This window comes from Sinocyclocheilus anshuiensis, unplaced genomic scaffold, assembly GCF_001515605.1.
Source record: "Sinocyclocheilus anshuiensis isolate Anshui unplaced genomic scaffold, SAMN03320099.WGS_v1.1 scaffold1392, whole genome shotgun sequence".
NCBI lineage: Eukaryota > Metazoa > Chordata > Actinopteri > Cypriniformes > Cyprinidae > Sinocyclocheilus > Sinocyclocheilus anshuiensis.
Window position 1 is genome coordinate 454,481 of NW_015542476.1, and position 15,875 is coordinate 470,355.

Below are 15,875 nucleotides of genomic sequence, written 5' to 3' on the forward strand. Positions count from 1 at the left end.
TACATGACTGGGTGGTAGAACATCAAACCAGGCTCCAGGTTGCGTTCGAGGGGGCTCGTGAGCGGATAAAGTGCTTTTTAGGCCATGGAATTGAAGCCATCATCGGGGTGATGACACAAAAATCAGGGGTAGATTGTGGCATAATAGGGAAGATGGGCGTGATTTCCCGAATTTAATTGTTAGGGCGGGCATTTTTGCGTCACTGATTGGTACAGTCTATAAAAGCCATTGGCTTATGTACCTGGGCAGGCATCATTTCCCGGATGGGGTTGGGCTTCCGCTGTTTCTGCTGAACGTGACTGTGGGTCAGTAAAGGTGGGTTAAGGCAGCCTTTGGGGTATTGCAGTGCTTGCTTTATTCTGGGTTTGGTGTGTTTTAGTTGATTTGCGTTAGTATCTGGTCTGTGCTCTCGTTGTTAGGAGAGCGGCTGCGTGTACAGCCTTGTTTGGCGTTTTGCCGCGGCTGCGCTGTTCGGCTGATGAATGTGATCGCATCGGTCCTCCTCCAGGTATGGGTTTGTTTTTTTTATATGCTTCTCAGTCATGGAAGGAGTGCGAATCGCAATTTATGTCAGTTCATGTTTTGTGTACGGGTGTCGGCTGTTGTATATAGGCTGTGTATTTAATCATTTGGCTTCATCCTTTTCCCGCAGAAATTATTTGGCTGGTTAATATCCCCGCAGTGGCATCACCGCTGTCTCGTTCCAGGTCGAACTTCATTGAGTCTGTGTGTGCGTTGAGTCCCGGTCGTGTTGTTGGACCTATGCCAACGGACTTTGTCTTAGTTGTGTACAGGTTTTGTGTCTGAAAGTTTGAGTCTTTATTTTGTGTTTTAGTTTTGTTTGATTTTTCCATTCCTTTTTCAAATTAGTCTATTTTCTGTGTATAAGTTATATTTATTTTTGGAGTTGGATTATATATTTTTTTGCTTTTGTTAATATTGTGAAATCTTGTATTGTTAATTTAGTTACCTTAGTTTTTTGTTGTGATTTTGATTTAAAGTGTATTATTTGAGATTTGTGTAGGTTGTGATCTGGGACGATTCGTATTAGTGTGTGTGTGTGTGTGTTTGAGTTTTTTTTCTTCAGGAGCTGCTGGCCTTTATTGATCAGGGTCGATGATCTCCTCTTTAGACGGTGGTGGTGGTGGTTCTTCATTGTGTGTTGTGGCCTTTGGCATGCACTGGGGTTTTTATTTTGGTATGTGAGTGTGTTATGTAGATTAGCAGCCCTTTCTGAAAAGTCTTTCCTGTACTTTAGGCCGCAGCTCCATGACATTTTGAATGATTAACGATCGTAAAACCAGGCTCCAGGTTGCGTTCGAGGGGGCTCGTGAGCGGATAAAGTGCTTTTTAGGCCATGGAATTGAAGCCATCATCGGGGTGATGACACAAAAATCAGGGGTAGATTGTGGCATAATAGGGAAGATGGGCGTGATTTCCCGAATTTAATTGTTAGGGCGGGCATTTTTGCGTCACTGATTGGTACAGTCTATAAAAGCCATTGGCTTATGTACCTGGGCAGGCATCATTTCCCGGATGGGGTTGGGCTTCCGCTGTTTCTGCTGAACGTGACTGTGGGTCAGTAAAGGTGGGTTAAGGCAGCCTTTGGGGTATTGCAGTGCTTGCTTTATTCTGGGTTTGGTGTGTTTTAGTTGATTTGCGTTAGTATCTGGTCTGTGCTCTCGTTGTTAGGAGAGCGGCTGCGTGTACAGCCTTGTTTGGCGTTTTGCCGCGGCTGCGCTGTTCGGCTGATGAATGTGATCGCATCGGTCCTCCTCCAGGTATGGGTTTGTTTTATTATACGCTTCTCAGTCATGGAAGAGGTGCGAATCGCAATTTGTCAGTTAATGTTTTGTGTACGGGTGTCGGCTGTTGTATATAGACTGTGTATTTAATCATTCGGCTTCATCCTTTTCCCGCAGAAATTATTTGGCTGGTTAATATCCCCGCAGTGGCATCACCGCTGTCTCGTTCCAGGTCGAACTTCATTGAGTCTGTGTGTGCGTTGAGTCCCGGTCGTGTTGTTGGACCTATGCCAACGGACTTTGTCTTAGTTGTGTACAGGTTTTGTGTCTGAAAGTTTGAGTCTTTATTTTGTGTTTTAGTTTTGTTTGATTTTTCCATTCCTTTTTCAAATTAGTCTATTTTCTGTGTATAAGCTATATTTATTTTTGGAGTTGGATTATTTTTTTGCTTTTGTTAATATTGTGAAATCTTGTATTGTTAATTTAGTTACCTTAGTTTTTTGTTGTGATTTTGATTTAAAGTGTATTATTTGAGATTTGTGTAGGTTGTGATCTGGGACGATTCGTATTAGTGTGTGTGTGTGTGTGTTTGAGTTTTTTTTCTTCAGGAGCTGCTGGCCTTTATTGATCAGGGTCGATGATCTCCTCTTTAGACGGTGGTGGTGGTTCTTCATTGTGTGTTGTGGCCTTTGGCATGCACTGGGGTTTTTATTTTGGTAGGTGAGTGTTATGTAGATTAGGAGCCCTTTCTGGAAAGTCTTTCCTGTACTTTAGGCCGCAGCTCCATGATATTTTGAATGATTAACGATCGTATAAACCTTTCTGAGTTGATGTTTCCATTTTATTGATTTTATGCTACCTTAATAAAAGATTGGTGTTTGATGCCTGTGTCTCCACGTTTTGCTTGCCACTGGGTAGGGGACTTGTGCAAAGTTTACAGAGATTCTTTGTGTGAAATTCCAAGGTGGCGTAGTCAGGCATTCTTTCATTTTATAGCATTTATTTAAAATTCGGTTTCAATTTATTTAGTGAAATCTAGCTGGGCCATCCCAGGCCCCGGCCACAATCTGGCGTAGTCGGCAGGGTTCTACTCTTTGTCTGGTAGCTTCGTGGAGACTCTGGTATTAGTATTTTGTTTACTTTTGTTTGTTTTTTTTTCTTTCTCTTTTGTTTTTGTTTTCTGTTGTAGGAATGAGACAGTGGTGTATGTTCAATTGTGTTCCCCTTTAATTTTTCTGTTACAGGTTATTTAACTTGTTTCTTATTATTTGAAGGAAGGATGGAGAATGAATTGCAGGAGTTGCGGGACTTGGTGACTCAATTAAGAGCCGATAATGAAAGGCTGCGACAGGAACAACCGTCGGTAAGTTCCCCTGGTGCTAGTAATGATAGTGCTGCTGCAGCAGTGGCTAGACCTTTATTGGCCAGTACTAGTGCCGCCCAAGTGGATAAGTTTGTTTTTGTGCCTAGGGACCGGAAATGTCCAAAATTTAGTGGAATGTCCAGTATAGGTATCGATGAATGGGTTGATGAAGCGCAGGTTTGTATGCGGGCCCGTTGCTTATCACTGGCTGACCAAGCTTTCTTTCTCTTCGATCATTTAGAAGGGGAAGCTTGTGAGGAAATTAGGCATCACATGTATCAGAATTAGGCTACCTATATGCTCGCGCATGAGCAGCTCCTTTCATCTCTGGAGACGCAGTTCTGTCTTTGCGCTTGCAGATTCCACCGTGCAAATAGCAAATCCGCCATAGCACCAGCACAACTGGCTCTTAAAAGGAATGGGAGATGAGACTCTGATTGGTTTTTTGCACGTTATGCCCAAAACACACCCATTACTCATTAAGAGAATAGGGACAACCCTTTTAGACCATGAGCCAGGCGTGCCGACCGTTTTTCCCGTCGTTAAACTAGCAAAAGTGGATTTGGACACGCCCTAAGTGCACCTGCGCCTTGCGCTTTAGACCTTGCGCTTAGATCATTAAAATAGGGCCCTATATATTTATAGAGTATTTTTGACAAGAATGCCTTTGGAGTTCTTCCTCTCTTATGAAATAGCAGAGGATAACATTTATATTGTTCACAACTATTTTGCATGATTGTATATTTTAATTGACTTAAATTAAATCATTGGCTATATTAATGCTATTTTTGTAGCCTAATGTCAAAACAAATCTCAAAACCTTTAAATGGAATTTTATGTATCAAAGTATAACAATAAATGAACAACTTAAACTAAAACAAAACAATCATTGGTGTGAAAGATTGGTGTGTATATAAATATATCCTTTAGCATTAAAAAAAAAAACATAAAAAAAATCATGCATACGTAACTAATGCGTAAAAAAATATTTTACCTGAAATTAAATGAGTTTTGTTGATGTGGATGTCTGATCGCTCTACTGGTGTATCTTTGTGTGTGTGGACTGTGAAGGACCGCTAAGGAGGAGCTTGAGTCATATGAGCTCACTTTGTACTTTTAAGGATTATGTTGATGCCCATCCTCCTAAAATTTAAAGGGCTTTACATACAGATAAAAACTACAAGGTAGCATAAATTATTGCCATTGACTGAGGACAAAAATATCTATTAAAATCATCAATAACGTCACTTCCTGTTTGTTGCTGCCCTGTGTTTTGAGTTTGAGCTCCGTCAAGTTAATTCTTTATCGTCTATTTTTTATCTTAAAATCAATTTTATACACCATTTTAATTTCTATAACGTGTGAATATATCCCCTGTCGTATTGTACAACAAAAACAATCAGAGCGCCTTATTATCACTAGTTCTATTTTGATTTCCCGAGTCCGCTATTAGCATATAGCCCGTTAGCATCGCCAGTGTGGTTGCCGCTAATCTCGCTTACATTGCTAATACTCTATTCACACGCATTACCGGTGTTTTACTCACTGTTACTTGCTTTAATGGCAGATGTGTGTCTACCTTTAAGTGCAGGTGAGGACACGTGCACCGAATGCAGCTCGAGCTGGAGGCCGTGGAGAAGCAGATCCGCGACCTGGTGGAGAGGCAGACCCAGCTGAGAGAGCGGAAAGCCGCGCTGGAATCATCCCAGCTGATGCTCACAAGTCCGAGGTAAGTATACAGCCCGCTGCTAACTCTCCCAAATTGTATCAATAGACATGTCTGTGTTCAAAACACACACACACACACACACACACACACAATAATCCTGTTATTCGGCACTCATTTATCAGTAAATATGATGGAGAAAGGCTCTAAGTTATTATGTTTCATTACATTACCAAAGCTCAGCAAATCTGAAATATCACCTGTGATGATGATTGTAACATTAATTAATGAGAGGGACACTGAAGCACTGCTGTGGTATTAGTGTTAAAAAATTGATAAAAAATATATACCTCGAATGCAATGTGAGTTGGTCTAGAAAAGAATAATAATAATAATAAAGTAGAAGTAATAATGTAATATAATAATGAATAATGAAGATGTCTTGTTTTGAACATGTTCAGACAACTACAGCAGAACGCCCTAGTTTTACACCAATCAGGTGCCAGGCAGTTTACCATTGTGGTTGCTTGAAATTTCCTTTCCATTCTGCTAGCTGTACCTTTGCTTTTGTCTGCGGTGTGGAGAGATTGCTTTATCTGACATGTGCAGACATGAGCAGACAGTAATGTGATTTTTAGATTGCCATTGCATGTGCATGCTGTAATTAACTATAGCATACAGACATAACATAACCTGCCATCCTAGCTATGGCTATCACAACACCACTACCAAATTGTTTTTTTTTTGTGAAACATTGGTCACTAGAGGCAGGTGTCCTCTTGAAGAGACCAGATGAACTGACCTTAAACATTTACCAATGTTTTATTGTCATGCACATGGAAAGCTTGTACATTAAACAGACACCTGGTTACTGATTCTGATTTCAGACATTCCAAACATGCCTAGTCCCTATGAATGGCCAATAACCAATTAAATTTAATTTGTATATCTTTGTTGAGTGACAGACCACAAAACACACCGGAGACACAAAGTGTGCCAACCAACAAGTTATCTGATATACTTTCAATTCCCAATTCTCTTTTTTCCCGCTCAGTTCCTGTAACACTTGAACAGATTTGGGGAAGAAATCGAAAAAAAAGCTTGTGTCACCAACAATATGAGTTATTAGTTCCTTTTTCCTTTGGATCTCCTCATTGTGACTCAGCATCCCTGGGAAATAACAGAGAAGATATGTTAGTACACAAGAGATTCAGACTCATTATCAGTTTTAATTTTATTTTAAGATCCACACATCATAAAAAAACGATTTTATCGGCTATACTGTGATAAATAGCAAAGGTAAAAGGCTGCCGTTTGCAATGACTGACTTATAGTTCCTTTTTACACATATAATGTGTATAATTGTTTTTAATTAGGACTAAATGAGTTACCTGTTATGTTGCATAACTACAATACAAGACTGAAGATTAAACATTGGCGAAGAACAATTAAGGAGGATCTTGTTTTAAATATAGAATGTTTCTGTTGAGGGCTGTCTTACTCTTAAATTATGAAGTGCTTTAGACTATTAGACTATTGTAGATTGTCCTAGTTTCAGAGGTTACAGTGGAGGTTCAAAGTTTACAGTGGAACATGTTCTTGTCGCTTTATATTCTGCTAGCTTTACCTTTGTGTTTGTGGCTTGTTTAATGTAAATTAAAATATATATAGGTTGTTGGGATAAAACTGGCTGCCACCCTGGTTATGGTAATTACATCATCACCACTAAATCATTTACCTGGTTTAGTGCCACATTAACCACTGTAGAGTCTGTGTTGCTGGTGGCTTTGCAGGCAAATCCTGAGATAAAGATGGAGATGATGAACTGAAGGATGGAGAACCCCAGCAATATTTCAAGGATCCCCAGATCATGTTTCTAAAAAATACATGTAAAAATATAAAAAAAAGTTAAAAAAAAAAAAAAAAGTTACAAAAATAAATTACGTCTTTAATAGATTTTTCCATACATTTCTGCCATGTACATTGACAGTCACCACTGATAAGCTACCACTAAATATTATAGAAACTTAATTTGCTGTAAAGTTGCTTTGCAATGAGTTGTATTGTGAAAAGCGCTATACAAATAAACTTGAATTGAATTGAATATATATATATATATATATATATATATATATATGAAAGCAGTTTCACAAATAATATCAGTCATATTGAGTGATTTTCTAAATACTATTACTTTACATTAAATACTATTAGATGCATTGTGTTGTGTTTTAAGATTTTTACAGAAATGTCTGTAAAATTAATGGATAATGTCCTGGCAGAAAATTACAGGAAATCTTTTTTTTTTTTTACTGTGTACTCTATAAGGAGACACTAGAAGGAACACTTGGGACATAGTGCACAAGTCACATGGACTATTTTTTTACTTTTATGATACTTTTGTGGTGCCATTCATTTTAAAGCATGAAATCTCCAGTGCCTTCTAATTGTATGGAAAGAAGCGACCAGCACAGTCTTTATTAGTTTAAAAAAAAAAAAAAAACAGTTTCAATTACTAAATGATGACACAATTGTCATTGTTGGATTAAGTTAAGATGTAACAGATCACATTAATATAGTACTGCACATTGTACATTTAGTACCTTCAATTTTAAACACATGGACTTAGAACACTCATAACTGCATCTGTGATAAGCCTCTGAAATGAGTCGTAACTCTATGCCCATCAGAAGAATGGTGAGTCCTGCAGTTATGGCACTGATCACATTCATTACAAGAGAGGCTTTCACCTACAGAAAGAAAAGCAGAAACATAAAAGGTGACATAGTAATAGTAATGGTGTACACATGTAACATGTCCTGAACTATGTAAATTGATGAGTCAGATGTCCTTTTAGTCCACATAATTTTAATCATTTCAGACTACTGTTGTAAATGAGAGTTTATCATGGAAAGTCTTGTTGTTGCTTTTTATTGTTTATGCAAATATACCAGTGTGGCTAAAAGCCTCTATGCGATTTATTATTATTATTATTATTACTATTATTATTATTATTATTACTGGTCCCTAAATATATGGCAATTAAAAGATTATTTATTTGCTCTTGAATATTGGAACAACTTTTTTTGTGAAGTATAGTCTTCATTAAAAATCATGTAAATATAAAGGCAGCATATATATAGGAAAAAGGAATATATAGGAAAGTGCTGTGGTTTTTGTTGCTACCGTATTTGTTTAGTGATGGAAACAAAATCACTATGGCCTTTTACCTTGTAGATCCATTGTGCCGTACTACATGCAGTCTTTACTCAATGAACAGATAATTAAAAAGGCTTGCTTTGTGATTTTAGTGGTTTAAGTTGCAAAACAAAGTAATGTGAATAATAGTGTATGAATACATTGCAAACAATGCAACAGAGGAGTTCTCACCCACTGATTTCAGCACATTATATGTACATACCACACACGGATGAAGTTTATTCTGCGCAGCAACAGACAGAGAGCCAATACTGATGTACTGAGAAAGAAACATCGGACATGTTAAAGTTCATTATGGAAATAAAAATCAGAAGCTAGAAAGCAAAGCCATTAAATGAAACTTACAATAAGGGATCCCCAGTAGGTGATGCCAGTAACAACAGAAATAAAAGGGTATTGGTAATTGTAGTCATCAGTGCGTACAATACCAAATAAGAAAATCATCATTCCAGTCATTATCTGGACAGACAGGACAGATATGGGTCAAATGTTTGTTTGTTTGTTTGTTTGTTTTCTAATGGCATATCATTTATGTTTAGATACACACACACACACACACACACACACACACACACACACACATATATATATATATATATATATATATAACCCATTCCCTCTCAAAACAATGTCAAAGGACTCTGTGGTATGTAAACCAGATGAGGACATAATGAGAAGCACTCCTGGGTATTCACCCAAATCAAAGACCATGTACACACACACACACACACACACACACACACACACACACACACACAAAGGCAAGCTACAGTATAGTAATGTTTTATGCACTACAGTCTTAAAGCAATCAGACCGCTCACACCTTTTCATTTTAACACAGAAGAAAATTCGATAATAAAAGTATTCTGAAATCATTCATAATTATAATTCATCATTAAACACATTACCCCCAGTGCCTTTGGTTGTGCTTTGAAAAATCCTTTAAGAGCTGTATTGTGATATGCTCCTCTGGCCTGTTGTCCATCATCACAAATAACAGTATCTTGTGCCACCTGTGGATTTACTTGGATGACAACTGTAGCTTTGTCAGTTGAGATGACCTTGCTGCTCTCCATTCTAGGCAGTTTTCACCTGTAATTGAGCATTAAGCGTTACAATTCTGCTGTTCACCACTCATTTAATGTTGTTGTTGTTTTTTCCCGTTTTTCATGTACAGTTCATCTGCATTTATATCTAAAGCATGAGCTGATGCTCTTAGCTAGAGTGACTTACAAAACTGTGATACTGCCAGGGTTTCTCAAACAAGAACATTTCAAAGAATTACATTAGCTTGCTCTGTAATAAAAAAGAAGAAAAAAAGACTGCACTTCTAAAAATGTTGTTACTGTAATATATACTTATATCATAATCATTTGATAATAATCAACATCATATTTTTGACAAGGATATGTACCAAACTGTGTGCATGTATATATGCATATATTAAAATAATTGCTGCATAAAATATTTTACCTGAAATGAAATGAGTTGTGTTGATGGATGTCTGATCACTCTACTGGTGTATCTGTGTGTGTGTGTGTGTGTGTGTGTGTGTGTGTGGACTCTGAAGAACCGCTAAGGAGGAGCTTGTGTCATATGAGCTCACTTTATACTTTTAAGGATTATGTAACATGCTTCCTCCTAAAATTTAAAGGGCTTTATATATACACTGTATAAAAACTGTCTTAAAATTGTTATCTTAATTTTTTTCTGTCAACATGCACTTTTGAGTTGAACCAAGTTATACTAGTTCATTCAACTTTCAGCTTAGTTGAGGGCCAATAAACGTAATTTTTTTGTTGTCTGTACAACTCTAAAAAAAAAAAAGTTGAAATGGCAACATCTCAAAAATATTTTTTACAGTGTAGATAAACACTACAAGGTACCATAAATTATGGCCATTGATTGAGGACAAAAATATCTCTTATTAAAATCAGACGTGTTTGTTTTCAAAACACACACACAATAATCCTGTAGCTGACCACTCATTTATCAGTAAAAATGACGGAGAAAGGCTTAAATCATTAATAAATTAAATATAAACAGGACTTTTGATTTTTGTATGGCTTATTCAATTATCAAAACTCAATCAATCTGAAATACCAACTGTGAGCGATGACTGTAACATTAATTAGAGGGACACTGGAGCCTGAGCTGGCTCTAGGCATAGGCAGGGGTAGGATGAGCCCACCCAATGTGAATTTAGGCAAAGATAGTGCTAATTTGTTATTTACAATTTGTGCTTTGATTAAAAGCAATCTGGGGCAGGCTGTGTGTCATTTTGTCCACCCCTAAAATGGGTCATCCCATTGAAATTACCTTAGCAGTTGAATTAATTATGCAAGAAAACCCCACTCATTCAAGAACATACATTTATTGCATGGACAGAGAAAGAACATAATGCTGGCTTGGCTGTGAAACTGAATGTATGAAGCAAATCTATCTAAATATCTATCTATCTATCTATCTATCTATCTATCTATCTATCTATCATCTATCTATCTATCTATCTATCTATCTATCTATCTATCTATCTATCTATCTATCTATCTGTCTGTCTATCTGTCTGTCTGTCTGTCTGTCTGTCTGTCTGTCTGTCTGTCTTTCTGTCTGTCTGTCTATCTGTCTATCTACACTACCAGTCAAAAGTTTTTGAACAGTAAGATTTAAAAAAATTTTTTTTAAAGAACTCTCTTCTGCTCACAAAGCCTGCATTTATTTGATCAAAAATACAGCAAAAGCAGTAATATTGTGAAATATTTTTACTATTTAAAATAACTGCTTTCTATTTGAATATATTTTAAAATGTAATTTATTCCTGTGATCAAAGCTAAATTTTCAGTATCATGTGATCATTCAGAAATCATCTATCTGGCAGAGCTGCAGACTTAGCACCAAACTTTAAAAATAAAAAATATAAAAATCTTATCTGAAATCTATTATTTTGATGGTGACAACTCTCTCTCTCTCTCTCTCTATCTCTCTCTCTCTCTCTCTCTCTCTCTCTCTGTGTGTGTGTGTGTGTGTGTGTGTGTGTGTGTGTGTGTGTGCCTGCTATGTCAAACATGAAATTTCCAATATGTATACAAATAAAAAAAAAACAATAGGGAACAATAATATGAGATACTATTTCTTTGGACAGTAGGATCTCCTCACTGTGACTCAGTATCTCTGGGAAGTAACAGACAAGATATGTTAGTACACAGGAGATTCAGACTCTATGAGTTTTAAAGGGGTCATATGATGCTGCTAAAAAGAACATTATTTTGTGTATTTGGTGTAATGAAATGTGTTTATGCGGTTTAAGGTTAAAAAAACAAATTATTTTCCACATACTGTACATTATTGTTTCTCCTCTATGCCCCGCCTTTCTGAAACGCGTCGATTTTTACAAAGCTCATCAATCAGAAAAAGCGAGGTGTGCTCTGATTGGCCAGCTATCCAGTGCATTGTGATTGGCCGAATTCCTCAAGCGTGTGACGGAAACGTTACGTCCCTTAACATATTGCGATGCCTGCGGCAACCACATGTGATGACCCCGGGCTGGACTCGGCTTCGTCCACGGTGAAAGCCGATCTGGCGGTGGCGGCAACAATACTACAGCGAGAATAAAAGTTACGCCTTTTCTTTGCGTGAACATTTGGGCGGGAACATTTGAAATGTTTCTTTGCATGAACATTTGGGCGGCGTTATGCAAATCTTCCCAGATAGTGACGTAGATATGTGGGGGCGTGTTAGAATGAACCGTTTTAGGTAGACGTGGCTGACTCTTAACTTTTATAAAGAATATCTCTTTGGATTTGAGACTTTAGTCTTTGCAACTTTACAGATCTTCTTTATGCACCAAGAGCTTGTATCACTCCAAAGAGAAAGGAAAAATTGAAATCGCATCATATGACCCCTTTAATTCTGCTAACAAAAATTACACACCATACGTTTTATAGGCTGTGATGTACACTATGGTAAAATGCAGTTTACCATGAAAAATTCTAGTCATTTTATATTTCCTTTACATTCTGCTAGCTTTATCAGTTGTGGCTTGTGTAGTGAAGTTGCATCGTTCTCTAAAAACATTGACTTCAACACAAATAACTATTGATTGTTGTGATAAAACCAATTGTCAAGCTTGTAATAGCAAAAACAGCATCACCACCAATAAATAATTTACCTAGTTTAGTGCACACTGACCACTGTAGAGTTTTTGTTGCAGGTGGCTTTGCAGGCAAACGCTGAGATATAGATGGAGATGATGAACTAAGGAATGGTGAACACCAGCATTATTCCGACGACCCGCAAAGTAAAATACTACAAATACTGAACAAAAATTATATTGAAGCAGGCATTTCTGAAGACTGTTTTCCATGCAATTAAAATTAATGTTTTGGAGTTGTATAGGCAAGTGTATTGTGTATAGTGTATATTGTGTTGTATAGTAGCATTGTCTTGATGTATAAAGCTTGTGTATAAATTCGTATATAGTAATTGGGTTTCTGTAGGCATCTGGAGGTGGCCTCCACCACTTTTCATTGTACATGTACAGTGACAATAAAGATCTTACATACTGAACGGTAACTAGAGCTTTCAAGCACTTCAAAGTAGACACAAACCAAACTATATTTTTAAACTATAAAATAGGTTTGTGTGAATAACAGACTGATATGCATGTTTTTATTTACAGTTCACCAAAAAATGAAAACTATCCTATGAGTTACTCGCCCCCAAGCCATCCTAGGTGTATATGACTTTCTTCTATGCAGGCATAGCGTGCGCTCTGGTGAGAATATGCTAGTCTTGCGAGAACCAAGTTTTGTTTAAAGCAAAGGAAAACCAGTCTACTCTTGGCTTATATCAAAGTTCTCCAACATTTTCCTTTACAAATTCTCATTTTGTACTTCTAATTTTGTTATAATGAGATGATTCGTGCTGAATGCAACACCAGAACAAAAACTGTGATGATTTAAGCGGTGAGTGGATTCTAACTTAAATGCCTCTGATTGGCTGTTGGGTTAAAGAAATCATCAGATATGTCTGTGATTGGCTACATTGCTTACTCAACGCTGCAAAAGATGTTGAAATAGAAACCGATCTCCAGAGCGCAAACCATAAAGCACTGGATTTGCCAAATCTGCAATAAAATGCCATTATTACAGCATTAACTGAGGGTGCTATTGATTTCGTTTGAGGGTGCTTAGCACCCCCGTAGAACTGGGCCTGCACAAACGCATCGATTCACTTCAGAAGGTCTTTATTTATCTCCCGGAGCCGTGTGGAGTACTTTTATAATGGATGGATGGATAGATGGATGGATGCACTTTACTTTGCTTCAAAACCTTGACCACCATTTACTGCCATTATAAAGCTTGGAAGAGCCAGAACATTTTTTTTATATAACTCTGATTGTATTCGTCTGAAAGAAGAAAGCCATATACACCTAGGATGGCTTGAGGGTGAGTAAATCATAGGATAATTTTCATTTTTGGGTGAACTGTCCCTTTAATAATCTGCTCCTGAGCTGTTTTTCCCTGCAATGTGTTCAGATCTTGAACTTGAGAAACAGGATCAAATTCAAGGACAAAACTGAATGGTTTTGTGAACTGAAAAAAAAGTAATATTTTCAGTGAATAATGCCTTAAATCTCAGCCTATTTATCACACAAAGCTATCCTATGGCCTGGAATACAGTGCACAGATTATATGGACTGCTTTTTTGATATACTTTTAAATGCCTTCTCCCCAGTTATTGTAAATGTCTGTTGCAGAGTGACCAATACAGTGTTCAGAATTTCTCCATTTGTGTTTTACGCAGGAAAGACGGGTTTAGAGTCATATACAGGTGAATAATTGATGACAGAATTTTCATTTTTGAGTGAACTGTCCTTTTAAGTAAATAATAGCAATTTAAAAACTAAAAACAAATTACTACACATTAAACATGAAAGCAAAATATTGCACATTCTGCATATAAATACCTCAACATATAAACCTGGATCATCCATTGATATTAATGCTAATTGTATGCCCATCAGAAGAATGGCTATCCCTGCAGTTACGGCACTGAACACATTCATTCCAAGAAAGTCTTTCACCTACAATAACAGAATGTACTAGTTTCAGACCATTGGAAGTATTTTTATACTCAAAGAACACATCATTGAAAAGGCTTGAAACTCAAGATTACTTTTAAGTAGGGGAGACCTACTCAAAAATCTACAAAAATCACGTCTGAGCAGACGGGGATTGTTATATCACGTGACGTCTTTCCCCATTTACTTCTGCTGGACCAAAAAAGGGGCTGTTATAAAAATAATTTTGAAGTAAATTTGATTTACAAAATAAATGCATGCACACAATGTATTCTTAAGTCCGTTTCTAATTCAATCATTCAATCTACATAGGAATACGTTGAAGATTTAAAAGCAAAACAACTAATTTGGAGTAGATAAATGTTGAGAAAACATAGTTTGGTATACATTAGGCAAAATATTGGAAAGCAAAAACTGTTACAACCATCCAGTTTTCTTGGTTTACCACCAGTCTAAAGCTACAATGTGATAACCAATTTTTGCTAACAGATGATGTCTGTTTTAAATGCTTTAAAAACAAATGTTTTTTTCTACAAACAGAGATATAATGTGCTGAATCGGTGAGAAATATGTACATACCACATATGGATGACGTTTATTCTGTGCATCAACAGACAGAGAGCCAGCACTGATGTACTGAGGTAGAAACAAAGGATATTTAAAAGGTAACTCATAACTTATAAATTAAAAAGAGAAGCAATAAAGCAAAACCATTAAATGAAACTTACAATAAGGGATCCCCAGTATGTTATGCCACTACAGTCAAGAATTGCAGAATAATTGTAAACATTGGTGGTAAGTACAATACCAAGTATGAAGACCATCGCTCCAATCATTATCTGGACAGTCTAGAGGGCAGATATAGGTAAGATATTTTATTCATGATGGCATAAAATGTGTGTTTGGATACAGTGATCTAGAAGAAATTAAATACCCAGTACATTCCCAAAACGGTTATATCGTTATAATTCATCATTAATTACCCCCAGTGCCTTTGATTGTGCTTTGAAAAATCCTTTAAGAACTGTATTGTGATTTTTTCCTCCGGCCTCATGTCCATCAACAAAAATAATGGTGTCTTGTGTCATCCATGGATTTACATCAATGACAACTGTAGTTTTGTCAGTTGAGATGACCTCACTGCTTTCCATTCTTTGGATATCTGTAGTAAGCAGTGTTGGGGGTAACGCATTACAAGTACCGCGAGTTACGTAATCAGATTACTTTTTCAAGTAACTAGTAAAGTAACGCATTACTTTTTAATTTACAAGAGAATATCTGAGTTACTTTTTCAAATGAGTAACGCAAGTTACTTTTTTTTCCAGTTTATTGATTGACAGCTCTCCTGTCCCCATGTTGAGAGAAATCAGAAGATGTTACTGTAGTTCTAAAATAAATATGAATATGCATTAATTTATCTCACTCACTCACAAAAAAAAAACACAGATTCAGTATTCCTCAAAATTAATAAAAATAATGCAACTCAGAATATGACGCAAACCTGCAATAATTAAATGTTAAACAACACAAATATCCTTTATGTATTTAATCCCATTCTATTAACCAATGTCTTTGCTTCTGACCTTCGATGATCCAGTTCGACCATACTAATAAGCACAAATCAGTCTTTTTTTATTGCTGAAGTGTGTTGAAATTTCTTCTTCTGCATTCTACTGTATGGACGTAAATGTACTTTCCCTTCAGCCTGAGGCTTATTCATTTCACTTTTGGTGTGAAAAGGCTTTTATATTTGCCAAAAATATAACTTTTTTATTTTAAAAACAAACAAGCAAGCCCTGT

At 36.7% G+C, this 15,875-nt stretch overlaps 2 protein-coding genes and 1 long non-coding RNA gene across 7 annotated transcripts; 1 reads left to right on the top strand and 2 right to left on the bottom strand.

The window, feature by feature from the left end:
- The first annotated feature begins 247 nt into the window (after window positions 1–247).
- Window positions 248–2,644, top strand: LOC107693851 (uncharacterized). 5 transcript variants are annotated; one of them, XR_001634799.1, is made up of 5 exons: window positions 248–315; window positions 420–484; window positions 1,693–1,781; window positions 1,923–1,977; window positions 2,354–2,644. It is a non-coding gene; the product is annotated as an uncharacterized LOC107693851 (long non-coding RNA). The 5 variants fall into 5 exon arrangements; XR_001634797.1 differs by lacking the exon at window positions 1,923–1,977 and having other exon boundaries at window positions 2,354–2,642; XR_001634796.1 differs by lacking the exons at window positions 1,693–1,781; window positions 1,923–1,977; window positions 2,354–2,644 and adding an exon at window positions 1,088–1,218 and having other exon boundaries at window positions 420–508.
- A 3,291-nt stretch (window positions 2,645–5,935) lies between these two features.
- On the bottom strand, window positions 5,936–9,069 carry LOC107693819 (membrane-spanning 4-domains subfamily A member 4A-like). Its single transcript, XM_016493342.1, has 6 exons — window positions 8,903–9,069; window positions 8,339–8,462; window positions 8,196–8,252; window positions 7,378–7,524; window positions 6,513–6,650; window positions 5,936–5,944 (listed from the first exon to the last, which is right to left on the bottom strand). The coding sequence occupies exons 1-6, from the start codon at window positions 9,067–9,069 to the stop codon at window positions 5,936–5,938; spliced, it is 642 nt and encodes a 213-aa protein (XP_016348828.1).
- Window positions 9,070–11,155: 2,086 nt separating this feature from the next.
- Window positions 11,156–15,226, bottom strand: LOC107693820 (membrane-spanning 4-domains subfamily A member 12-like). Its single transcript, XM_016493343.1, has 5 exons — window positions 15,059–15,226; window positions 14,804–14,923; window positions 14,655–14,711; window positions 13,962–14,078; window positions 11,156–11,164 (listed from the first exon to the last, which is right to left on the bottom strand). Exons 1-5 carry the CDS (start codon window positions 15,224–15,226, stop codon window positions 11,156–11,158), a joined length of 471 nt encoding a protein of 156 aa, XP_016348829.1.
- Between the last annotated feature and the right edge of the window lie 649 nt (window positions 15,227–15,875).

Excerpts from the sequence above, each read along its gene's own strand:
- LOC107693819 (XM_016493342.1), bottom strand. The coding sequence starts at position 9,069 with ATGGAGAGCAGCAAGGTCATCTCAACTGACAAAGCTACAGTTGTCATC. Across the intron at positions 8,463-8,902 it reads GCACAACCAAAGGCACTGGG|GTCTGTCCAGATAATGACTG; the intron begins GGTAATGTGTTT and ends CATATCTGTCCT. Across the intron at positions 8,253-8,338 it reads CCTACTGGGGATCCCTTATT|TACATCAGTATTGGCTCTCT; the intron begins GTAAGTTTCATT and ends TTTCTTTCTCAG.
- LOC107693820 (XM_016493343.1), bottom strand. The coding sequence starts at position 15,226 with ATGGAAAGCAGTGAGGTCATCTCAACTGACAAAACTACAGTTGTCATT. Across the intron at positions 14,924-15,058 it reads CACAATCAAAGGCACTGGGG|ACTGTCCAGATAATGATTGG; the intron begins GTAATTAATGAT and ends TCTGCCCTCTAG. Across the intron at positions 14,712-14,803 it reads CATACTGGGGATCCCTTATT|TACATCAGTGCTGGCTCTCT; the intron begins GTAAGTTTCATT and ends TTTCTACCTCAG.